Source organism: Giraffa tippelskirchi, chromosome 10 (genome assembly GCF_054371585.1).
Source record: "Giraffa tippelskirchi isolate mGirTip1 chromosome 10, T2T-mGirTip1v1.2.pri, whole genome shotgun sequence".
In the NCBI taxonomy this organism is placed as follows: Eukaryota; Metazoa; Chordata; class Mammalia; order Artiodactyla; family Giraffidae; genus Giraffa; species Giraffa tippelskirchi.
Window position 1 is genome coordinate 11600983 of NC_137284.1, and position 11792 is coordinate 11612774.

The 11792-nt window shown below is 48.0% G+C and overlaps 1 protein-coding gene across 1 annotated transcript; it reads right to left on the minus strand.

Annotated features, from left to right (window-relative positions):
• Positions 1-1739: 1739 nt before the first annotated feature.
• On the minus strand, positions 1740-11483 carry LOC145523084 (pregnancy-associated glycoprotein 2-like). The gene is made up of 9 exons (XM_081532877.1): positions 11431-11483; positions 9354-9504; positions 8263-8380; positions 8041-8159; positions 6429-6622; positions 5197-5310; positions 3480-3621; positions 3300-3395; positions 1740-1892 (listed from the first exon to the last, which is right to left on the minus strand). The coding sequence occupies exons 1-9, from the start codon at positions 11481-11483 to the stop codon at positions 1740-1742; spliced, it is 1140 nt and encodes a 379-aa protein (XP_081389003.1).
• Positions 11484-11792: the final 309 nt, after the last annotated feature.

Below are 11792 nucleotides of genomic sequence, written 5' to 3' on the forward strand. Positions count from 1 at the left end.
TTGTGCTCCAAAATCACTGCTGATGGTGATTGCAGCCATGAAATTAAAAGAAGCTTACTCCTTGGAAGGAAGGTATGACCAACATAGATAACATATTTACAAGCAGAGACATTACTTTGGCAACAAAGGTCCGTGTACTCAAGGCTATGGTTTTGCCAGTGGTCATGTATGGATGTGAGAGTTGGACGGTGAAGAAAGCTGAGCGCCGAAGAATTGATGCTTTTGAACTGTGGTGTTGGAGAAGACTCTTGAGAGTCCCTTGGACTAGAAGAAGATCCAACCAGTGCATCCTAAAGGAGATCAGTCCTGGGTGTTCATTGGAGGGACTGATGTTGAAGCTGAAACTCCAATACTTTGGCCACCTCATGCGAAGAGTTGACTCATTGGAAAAGACCTTAATGCTGGGTAGGATTGGGGGCAGGAGGAGAAAGGGATGACAGAGGATGAGATGGTTGGATGGCATCACCAACTCGATGGACATGGGTTTGGGTGAACTCCGGGAGTTGGTGATGAACGGGGAGGCCTGGGGTGCTATGATTAAGTCAGACACGACTGAGCGACTGAACTGAACTGGAGAATACTCTTGAGAGTTCTTTGGATAGCAAGGAGAACAAACCAGTCAATTCCAAGAGAAATCATCTATGAATATTCATTGAAAGAATGAATACTGAATCAGAAGATCCTGTACTTTGGCCAACTGATGAGAAGAGCCGACTCATTGGAAAATACTCTGACACTGGGAAAGATTGAAAGCCAAAGGAGAAGAGGAAAGCAGAAGATGAGATGGTAGGAGGGCATCATCGATTCAACAGACATTAACTTGGGCAAACTCGAGGAGACAGTGAGAATCAGGGAGGCCTGGCATGCTATAGTCGATGAGATCACAAAGAGTCAGACACTACTTTGCAACTAAACAATAATAACAGATATTCTTCTAAATGAGCAGGGGGTGCAGTTTTTGGGCAGTCATAAACACTTTCATGGTCTAGAACAGCTCCCTGACACTTCTTTGATGGTTCCTCACCCCAACTCCAGTCACCTGGTTATGGAGGAAGCTCTCAATCATGTTTGCAGAGGAGCAGGGTCACTTGCTTAAGTAAAGCTAATCATAGTACCACCTGCCCCCATCAGGATGGTTGGTCCAGGGCTAACCTTATGATCTGAGGTAGACCAGTCCTTTATATCCCTTCCTGGTAAAGTGATGTTTTCTGAGCTTCTTTCCTTCTGGACTAGATACTTTAGGGATATAAAACCTTGAGACAGGCAACTTCAGAGTCCTTCACTAAGTGTAGAAGCCTGAGGGAAGAAGGCTTTCAGACTTAAACAGTCAAAGATGCATAAAGGTAAGCAGCAGGGGAGGCAAAGCGTGAGCCGATGGCTTCTAATTTCTCAGGTCCAGTCACAGAGACCTTTGGCTCTGCTCTGGTTCTTGTGTCCAGACCCCCAGTATCCTTCCAATAAGTCTCCCCTTTTCTTCAAACCAGCTGGAGTTGGGCTTCTCTCACTTGTGCTTCAGACTTGATTCTAGATCCTTCCTGAATGTGATGCACCTCCCTGACCCAAAGAGAGGCACCCATTCATATGAGCACCATTGAGATGAAATCTTTTATTCTTCATAGAGAGTAGGGCTTTGCAGAGCAACAAACACAGTTCACCAGCATCCCTGGCCCCACCCACGGTGCTCTCACATGAGTGTGTGTTTGGAGAGGGCCTGATTGATTCGTGTCGTAGCCCAGCATTTACACTGCGGGAGCCAGGCCAATCCTGTTGTTTCCTCGATCGAAAACCGAGAAATACAGCTTCAGGAAGACGTTACCCAGGATCCAGGTCTCCCACTCATTCACACGCTGTGGGCGCACGTGAAAGTTGCTGACGCAGTAGCTCGACAAACGCTGGGGAAACAAAAATACACAGTAGTCAGCCTGAGCGCTTACCTGTCTCCCTCATCAGTATCCAGAGTTAGCAAGTTTCCTGGTTTTACTTCCTCCCTTTGGTAAGAATCAAGTGACTCTCTCAGCAGCGGTGGAAGTAGGGGCCCTTCCAACAACTAGAAGGGCCAAGACATGTGGTTGCCATTAGGGAGGAAAAGGGTCAGACAGGCAGGGATTATAAGATGCAAACATATAGAGAGGATGGATAAACCACAAACTCATACTGTATCATACAGGGAACCATATTCAACCTCCCATGATTAACAGTAATGGAAAAGAATATGAAAATATATATATATATGAGCCTCTTTGCTTTATGGCAGGAATAAACAGATCATTGTAAATCAACTATACTTCAACAAAATTTTCAAAAAGAGAACAAGAATGGCCCGTAATTCCTTGCTGTTCCTACCTCCCTCTTTTCTCTGCAGAAAATTCTGTTTCTTCTCCTTCCCCACAACCCTTTTCCTTAAAACTGTGCTTGAGCCCTCTACGAAGCCTTCTTTGACAAACACTCACCCTCCCTTGTCACTCCAGGCTGGGTTCATGATTTTTCCTGGTGCCTCCAAGTCTGTAGCCCTCATCACCCCTAATCTGCCCCCAGAACCCCTTTGAACAGCCTCCAGGGATGCCATTTGCATGGAATCCAGTTTAGATTTGCATTGACCAAGAAGTGTTCCTCAAGTCTCCATAAGTCTGGGATTTTAGAATTAATGAAATTCCCTGTCTTCCTCAAAAGATTCTTTGAGCCCATTAGCCTGCTCTGAACTCCTGTAGAGAACTGAAATGAAGCCTCAACCGTGTGCAAGAGTTGTGCAGTCTCTGCGCACCTTTTATTCATATTAGCATCCAAATGAGGAGTCAGGTATCCCAACTCACAGATGGGGAACTGGGGCTTAGCAAGGGGAAGTTGCAGCCAAGGACTGAGGTAACCATGTAATTTATGATCCCAACCTGGCACTTTTGAGAAGGAAAGGGAGACTGTTAATCACTAGAGTGGTAGAGAACACTGGGTCTGTCCCCAGGCAACCCTCCTTGTAACTTGGCTATTTCACGGATTGCTAGAGCTGACTTTCCATATTCATGCATCTGAGGGCTCTGGTTGAACTGAAGCTCTTTAAGGCAAAGGCCCTTAGTGTTCCCCTCTCCTTGTAGCTCCCACCATGCCAGCACGGGGTAGTGACTCCACACTTATTTCAGGTGGATCAATGTCCCAGACTGTCCTTTCTTTTCAGGTGGTTGGTTTTCTGGGAGGCACATCTGAAATGATGTGGCTGATCCTGCAGAGGGCACCCTCCTCCCAGGAGCAGCTTATGAGTTCCTGCAAGTCCCAGATATGAGAACCAGCCCCCAGGTTTGTCCCCTCACTTGGATGTAAGCTTGGGCGGGTACTGGATAGTCTATTCCATTGATAGTGAAGACAATAGGAGGCAGTGTCCCGATGGCTTGGCAGGAAACCAAGTGCTGTAACAGAAAGAGGGAGAGAGGTTGGCTCTGCTGATCTTTGTGTAGAGAGCCTGGAAGTGACCCCATGAAGTGATCCTTCACCTCATGACGGACCAGCCTGGCGTGGATGAGTTTCTGGATTTTGCTGACCAGTCCTCTTGGGCCACGCAGGAAGGCAGTCCCTGTATCCATGAGGGCCTGGCAGCCACGTTTACAAGCGATCACTGTCCCGTTCATGGAGATGCTGAGAGAAAATGGGATAAAACAGGCACCAGCATCACTGCGAAATCTCCCCCATGACTGTCTCCTGAACATCACTGCCTGACTGTCTCCTGAACAGCCTTTCAGCTCTTGCCCTGCCTCTGTTTTCCTTTGCTCTGGTCATTCCATGCTCTTTGATGTCCCTTCAGTTATTGAATGCGCCAGCTCTTTCATATCTCAGGGCCTTGGCATGTGCTGGTCACCCTTTCTAGAAGACCACCTATCTCCTTGGTCTAGAGGATTTCGGGTCATCTTTCAGTTTCCAGGTTAAATGTCACTTTGTCAATGAAGTCTTCCTCCTAAACCAGATCAGGCTCCTGTCTTGCTCAGTCTCTGTAGACACTTCCCCGTGTCTAGCAGGTACCAAGGTGGTAATTCACTGTGTGTGTGAGTCATTTCATGTGCGTCTGCCTCACTAGATGTGAGGGCGAGTTGTGTCCTCTGTGCCTCCCTCAAGTGCCCAGCACACAAGGGGTGCACAATGTATGTTTGTGAATGAATGAATGAATCAATGAAAAAATGAATGAGGAACATCCAGACACCTATATCTGGTGTCTGAACAATAATGGGAGTGAATATGGAGATTCCCTGAGGCAACAGATGCTCAGAGTGTTAGTGGGAGGGAGACCCAGGCTGCCCTGGGGAAGGTTGCCTTCCTGCACCGCCCCTTCATCTGGCTCAGACACGGAGGCCCTCAGCCAGGCCCTGAGCTAGCCCAGAGGGCCACTGAAACACAGGAAAGCATTTATGTGAGGCTATCACACAGATTCCCATCAATCATTGCCCCTTGTTTTCAGGCCGCTCCTGAATCCCAGCTGCCTGATTCCTTCTGTCACAGCCCCTGCCCCACTGTGTGCCTTGGAAGAAAGGCAGGTAGCTATGGCTAGGAAGGTGTCTCTCTGAGTTGCTTTCAAGTCTCAAGATTGCAGCCAACCTCTCTCCACTGCTGGGTAGCTTCTCCCTAAGAAGACCAATTTGACCGGTTTGTGAAGGCCTTGCCCTGTTTTTAAACTGGCAGTACTGTCTACTGAGAACTTTCTCAGTCCCAGGTAGCCCTGGACAGCTGGTCATCTTATCACAACTGTGTTCAGGCTGGTGAAATTCTCCCTGATCCTCTTTTCACTACACTTTAGGGTCCTCAAACATGTTCCCTCCTCACAGTGTGGTGGATGCAGCCCTCCTCCAGCTGCACAGGCCTTTCTGGACCCCATTCTCCTGGTCAGAGCCCTGATCAGGAGGCCTGGGGTGATTATCAATCCATGGGTGGTGTGTGTATCTGTGTGCTTGTATGTCTGCGTGTGTCTATATGTGTCTTGGGTGTATGTGTGTCTATGTCTGCATATCACTGTTTCTCTATGTGTCTGTGTTTGTGTGTGTATTTGCGTGCCTTTGTGTGTTTTTAAGTCTGATGCTGTGTGTGTTTCTATGTGCGTCTTTGTGGGTGGAGTCTGTGTCTGTGTGTGTGACTGTGTAGCTGGGGTGCATTCGTGTGTCTGCATGTGTCCATGTGCACATGAGGGAGCCTCACTTGGGGTGGCTCTCAGAGGGAGATGCTCACCTGTCCATGTTTATATGCCAGTTGCCCACTTGGGACACGGGTACCCAGTTGAGTTCTCCCTTATAGTAAGCACGGTTCACCCCTCCAAACATCACCACGCTGCCGTTCTCCTGACTGTGGAGAGAAGGAAGAGAGGGACTTGTTGGAGGAGAATAACACCACACGCTGTCTGAGGGTTGTGCTTATCCACCCATCAGAAGCACCACTACAGAACCCATTTTACAGATGCAGAAACTGAGGCTCAGAGGGATTGAGTAGTGGACCCGGGTTGGTCACAGCTAATGACTGTCACAGAAGAATTTCAAAGGTAGGCAGCCAGGCTGCGCTTTGACCCCCTAGGATTCTCAAGAGGACCTGGTCCTCTATGGTGACTTAAGTGCTCAGAAATACCCTCAGAGGACACTTTGCTGGAGGGGTATGGCTTCCTCCTTGTCTAGCCTGTCATTTTTCAAAAACAGCCCAGGCTCAAGGACAATAAGTGTGAGGGTACAGCCTCACCCAGGGTTGGCTTCACGAGCCTGTGACCTGTGCTGTTGATGGGGCTCTCCCTGTCTTGAAATCCAAATACTTGTTAAACAAAGGGTCCCACATTTTTATTTTGCACTGGCTCCCACAGACTGTGTAGCTGGTCCTGGGCTCCTGGTGAAATGCAAGTGAGGAAGGAAACGTTCCCGCCACCCCTCTCCTTCTTTCCATATCAAGTGTGTCTGTGTGTGTGTGTTAGTCACTCAGTCCTGTCTGACTCTTCGAAACCCCATGGACAGTAGCCCACCAGGCTCCTCTGTCCTTGGAATTCTCCAAGCAAAGATCCTGGAGTGGATAGCCATTCCCTTCCCCAGGGGATCTTCCTGATCTAGGGATCAAACCTGGGTCCCCTGCATTGCAAGCACATTCTTTAACATCTGAGTCACCAGGGAAGCCCTTCCATATCAAATGCATCAGCAAATCCTATTGCTTTTTCTTCCAACCTGTTTCCTGACACCTTCCATTGTTCACCCTCTTCCCTCACCCCCTGGACCAAGTCCCTGCCCCTGAGCCCATGATCATGGTTTTGATCAATAAAACTTTATTTATAAATACCAGTGATGGGGCCAGGTAAGGCTCTGCGGCCATAGTTACCCTGGGCAAGACTATCTCTCAGGAAACTTCCGGATCAGGTGGTCTATAATTTTTCATGCAACTGAAAGCATCTCACAGCTGAATTAGAGAGGCCTGGCCCACCTCAGACTCACCTGCTCAAGTAGAAGGCAAAGACAGGCTCAGAAATGACTCCTTGTTTCCTCAAGTTGTCGAAGATCGGGGTGGCCCCTGTGACAGTGGGGCTGGGGTAACCTAATCCCAGGATGCCATCAAAGGATACATGTTCAAACCCAGTCTCCTTCAGGCTCAGGCCAAATGGCTGGGCCACACTAACAAGGTTCCCGATCTGTGGAGAGGAGAGTGTTCCCACATAAAGGATTGGGAAGTGGGGCTGGGACCGGGCTTGGGTATAGATGTCATTAGCACTGCAGAGAAGAACTGAGACCTGGCTGTACTCTGGACCAATCTCGGGTGGTCAGACCAAGCTGGGACAGGAATTCGTGTTCCATTTTTGCGGGGCTGTGGGTTTTAAAATCACCTGCTCCTCCTGCAAGCACCATCTGAGTGAGTCAAATTGGCCCTCGTGCCTTCTGTACAAGTGGGGAAACCAAGAGTCAGGACAGGACCCGGTGGTGCCCCCTGAGGACACAGGAGTAGAGCAGAATAGCCTTCTCCTCGGCATCACTATGATGTGATGACAGTAAGAAAGTGAAGTCTCTGAGTGGCCAACGCTTTGCGACCCCATGGACTGTAGCCTACAAGGCTCCTCCGTCCATGGAATTTTCCAGGCAAGAGTACTGGACTGGGTTGCCATTTCCTTCTCCAGGGGATCTTCACGACCCAGGGATTGAACCCGGGTCTCCTGCATTGCAGGCAGATGTTTTACCATCTGAACCACCAGGGAGGCCCTAATGACAGAAATGAACTGAATTCAAGGCAATGCTTGTGAATTCTGTGTCTGCCCAGAGAGAAAGAAGCCCATTATACAATGTCACTGGCAAGGTCCTCCAGAAAATTCTGCCTGGGAAACACGCATTTGGAGATAAGTTTGTGTGTGCATGTGTTTGTTTGGGAAAGAGAGAGAGAAAGAGAGAGGGCAAGGAAGGTGTGGAAATATTCAAGCACTTTGGGGAAGTCAGGCCATAGTTTTTATTATCCTGTGTTCTCACTAGAGTGAGAACGCATTTATCAGTCCCCTCCCATGTGTTTGGCCCCCTGCTTTTCCTGTCTGGATACCTGAAGCTCTGTGCTGCCCCCAGGAACCCCAGATCAGTTTTATCCTCTTCCCAATTTCCCACACCTGCTTGAGTCCTGATTGGCCAGCCCAGCTACACCACTTACTAGATGTGTAACCCTGGCAAGGCCCTTGCTCTCTGCACCTCAGTTCCTTCACGTGTATCATGAAGCTAAACATAGTACCTGTTGCGTGTGATTGTTGCAGGCTCGCATCAGTTATTACCATGAAATCACTCAGCATAGTTTGAGAATATAAATGTGGTGTTTTCTCCCCACTCTCCCTGCTCCCAGTGAAATGAATCTTGAGCTGCTCATGGGCAAAGGAGCTGTAAGTCCATGCCCCAAGCCACTGTCTGGATTAGCTATTCTGGGAGTTTGTGTGTCAGCTGAGGCGCTATCTACCCAGGGACAGGGTCCTGAGGAGCAGACATCCAGTCACTAGTGGACTGCCAGCTGGTCCAGCCTCTGTTTTGTAAGCAGTGGTTGCACCCAGGGCCAGCCCCGACTCAGCTTCTGTTTCCACATTACCCGAACAGTGTCATAGCCAAGATATCCCTTTATCCACGTAGCGGTGTAGTTGGTACTGAAGAACTGCTTCGTGCCCCGGTAGGTGGAGGAGTTACAAGGGTTGAAGCTGTTGTGTTTATCTGTAGACACAAGAGATGAGTGTCCGCCAGGTGCCAAGGATGAAGAAGGGAGTTGGAGGGGAAAGACAAGATAGGCGAGGTGGGGAGGGCGGTAGGCACTCACAGCAGCTGTCACTCTGGCAGTATATTGAAGGCACCCACAAGCTAGATGAACCGGTGTCAAAGAGGACCTGGAACTCCTGAGGGGGTGTTCCAATGTTGATGTTGCCGACGCAGGCAAACTACAGAGGCCAAGGTGGAGTGGTTAGGGCAGACTTGGCTGCACTGGCCACCCTTGATTTGCCCACTGCTGCCACCATTGAGGTGTCCTATGTCTCCTGAAATCCCTCTGCAACCACCCCACCTCACAGCCTCTGCTCAGATCACTGCCTGATTTGATTCCTTTCATTTCTGTTAGGGCTGCACAGCATACTGGATTTTACTGTCTTGACTCAGGATAGAACCTGCCACTCTTTCAATGGAAGCACAGAATCTTATCCATTGGGCCACCAGGGAAGTCGTGGCACCTTCATTTGAGAAGCTCTCCAGTCTCCTCCTCAAAGCCCAAACTGAGTCCCTTATTTCACAGATGCCCTCCTAGGTCACCCCAGGCCACTTCTTCTAAACTTGAAGGATGTCCTCTCAACACCAGGCAGGTGGCCACTTTATTTGATAACTATTTACTCCCTGCCTGTCTCTCAGGATGGGCTGTGCATTCGTGAAGAAGAGATCAGACCTTTTTTCAAATCAATAGCAACAACAATAGTGTTAGATTCGTATGGCCTCACATGCCATAGGGACTCAGGAACGTTTTTACTGCTATCCATGCATCTGTGGATGCTGACATTCCTGTTCCTGGGATTTCACACTTGATTTGCAGTTGCCTTTATCTTTTGATTGGAATGGCTCACCCTTCGTCTGTAACTGAGTGGCTCACTTAGTTCAGAAAGAACAATCTCCCTCAAACTAATGATACACCTTTGGCACAGAAATGGTTGTTTATCTGCCCCCTTGTTATTGTTGGGCCCAGTCACCAGAGACCAAAAGTTGAGGATGACACTGCCTTCTCCTTTGGGAATGGGGTCCCTGTTCCCCCATGTTTCTGCCTCCTGCAGGAGCTCCAGCCCCAACAACCCCACTGGCATCTCCACCTGAACCCCAGTGCAAAGCCAGAGCACCAGGGGGCGCTGTGGAGCACCATCCTCCCACACTCACATCCTTGAAGTTCCTCAGGGGATGATAAGTTATGCTTTGGTCATTAGTGGCTTTCTGGGACCAGCTGAAAGTGTGTTCCTCAGAGGAATTTGGCAGCAAAGTTCTTTCCCTTACGGTTTCTGGCATGGTCTTCGTTTGTGTAACAGGGATTCTTTCACCAGCCATGAGGAAAAGAAAACAAAGAAGGGGCAGCAATCAGCGGTCTGTGTTATACAGGCTGTCATACCTGACGTTGTAACGGCACTGTGCATTTTCCAAGCATTTTTATGAGTGTCACATTATTATTAGGATGCCATCCAATGACCATGGCAAAGACCTCGGTCTGAACACAGGTTCTGTTCCATAATTTTTGGTAAGGCATATGACCATTTGAAGTCTCAATTTCCCCATTGATAAAGAGGTGAAATATAATAATCTTCACCTCCACCCCCCACATAAATGGCTTAGATAGTAAGTGAGATGATGGATATAATGCACCTGATATATAAGAAGTCTCGACAATGTCAGCCATTATCATCGCTGTGGCCATCCCACAGTATCCTTCTCAAGGATGCTTGGGGAAAGAGGTAGAAGGGGTTCATCATTCTCTTTATACAGGGGGGAATTTGAAGTTCAAGGAGTTGGAGACTTGGCTGTGGTCATACTGCTTGTTAGAGCTAAAAGAGCAGAGAAATAGTACTACTGATCTTTCTTCTGGGCTCAAGCAGAAGAGAGGAGGCCAGGAGATGGGGAATAAATAAAGGAAGTGAAGGGAAGACAAGAAGAGGGTTTTTAAGAAGGGAAAGCCTAACAGAGGTCCGCTGAGTTGAAAGAAACACAAGCTGGAATCAAGATTGCCAGGAGAAATACCAATAACCTCAGATATGCAGATGACACCACCATTATGGCAGAAAGTGAAGAAAAACTAAAAAGCCTCTTGATGAAAGTGAAAGAGGAGAGTGAAAAAGTTGGCTTCAAGCTCAAATTTCAGAAAACGAAGATCATGGCATTTGGTCCCATCACTTCATGGGAAATAGATAGGGAAACAGTGGAAACAGTGTCAGACTTTATTTGGAGGGGCTCCTAAATCACTGCTGATGGTGATTGCAGCCATGAAATTAAAAGATGCTTACTCCTTGCAAGGAAGGTTATGACCAACATAGACAGCATGTTTAGAAGCAGAGACATTACTTTGCCAACAAAAGTCCGTCTAGTCAAGGCTATGGTTTTTCCAGTGGTCATGTATGGATGAGAGAGTTGGACGGTGAAGAAAGCTGAGCGCTGAAGAATTGATGCTTTTGAACTGTGGTGTTGGAGAAAACTCTTGAGAGTCCCTTGGACTGCAAGGAAATCCAACCAGTCCATCCTAAAGGAGATCAGTCCTGAGTGTTCATTGGAAGGACTGATGTTGAAGCTGAAACTCCAATACTTTGGCCACCTCATGCGCAGAGTTGACTCATTGGAAAGAAACCCTAATGCTGGGTAGGATTGGGGGCAGGAGGAGAAGGGGACGACAGAGGATGAGATGGTTGGACGGCATCACCGACTCGATGGATATGAGTTTAGGTAATCTCCGGGAATAGGTGATGGACAGGGAGGACTGGCGTGCTGCGATTCATGGGGTCGCAAAGAGTTGGTCACGACTGAGCAATTGAGCTGAACTGAACTGAAGAGAGTTCGGCATGCACAGAGACATCTGAAGAGATAGATAAAATCGAGAGATACAGAATTGAAGACACAGACATATTTACACAGAAATGAAGACAGACCATAGAGATTTAGAACCACATACAGGAGAAATGTTGTTTGTTAAGACCACACCTACAGTTGCACAGGTTGTGCACTGAACAATTTCAAAGAATGCAATTTTACATAGGACATTATGTGGCTGGACCACAGAGTTCTGCATACCTACAGGTTTCCCCGGAGAGCCTAGGGCCTCACAGAATCTCTGGCAAGGTACTTATCAAGTGATAGATGACTTTACACTGTCAGGGAGTGATTACATTCCTTTCTAACCCTTACAGGCAGAAGAATAAGACATTGGGAATAAAAAACCAAAAAAACGGACGATGTCAATTATATTCCCCGCACTTACATGACTATGCACTCTGAGAGAGCTACCAGCCCCAGGAGTCCAAGCCACTTCATGCTTCTTTCCTCAACTGAAGTACTCAGGACACATTGAGTTCTGAGCATGCACTGGCGGTGAAGATTACCTAGCTATATATGCTCTAACCTGCTCTAACGTTCTCCTTTAAGCCACCATGAGTCTGATGAGAAATATGAACCTGTAGATAAAATCTTTGCCTCTATTGGTGTCTGTGAGGAGTGGCCAGGGAAAAGTCTCATAATACAGAAAATTCCACTGTAATCTCTTCCTTCATTCCTGGGTGAAAAAACCAAACTAAACTGAACAATCTAAGTGTGGGGAGACTCTTTCCAACTTGTAGGAAAAAC

Coding starts and splice junctions, on each gene's coding strand:
- LOC145523084 (XM_081532877.1), bottom strand. CDS start 11,483: ATGAAGTGGCTTGGACTCCTGGGGCTGGTAGCTCTCTCAGAGTGCATA. Junction 5,311..6,428: donor TTTGCCTTCTACTTGAGCAG/GTGAGTCTGAGG, acceptor TTCTCTCCACAG/TCAGGAGAACGGCAGCGTGG. Junction 3,396..3,479: donor CCAGGCTGGTCCGTCATGAG/GTGAAGGATCAC, acceptor TTTCTGTTACAG/CACTTGGTTTCCTGCCAAGC.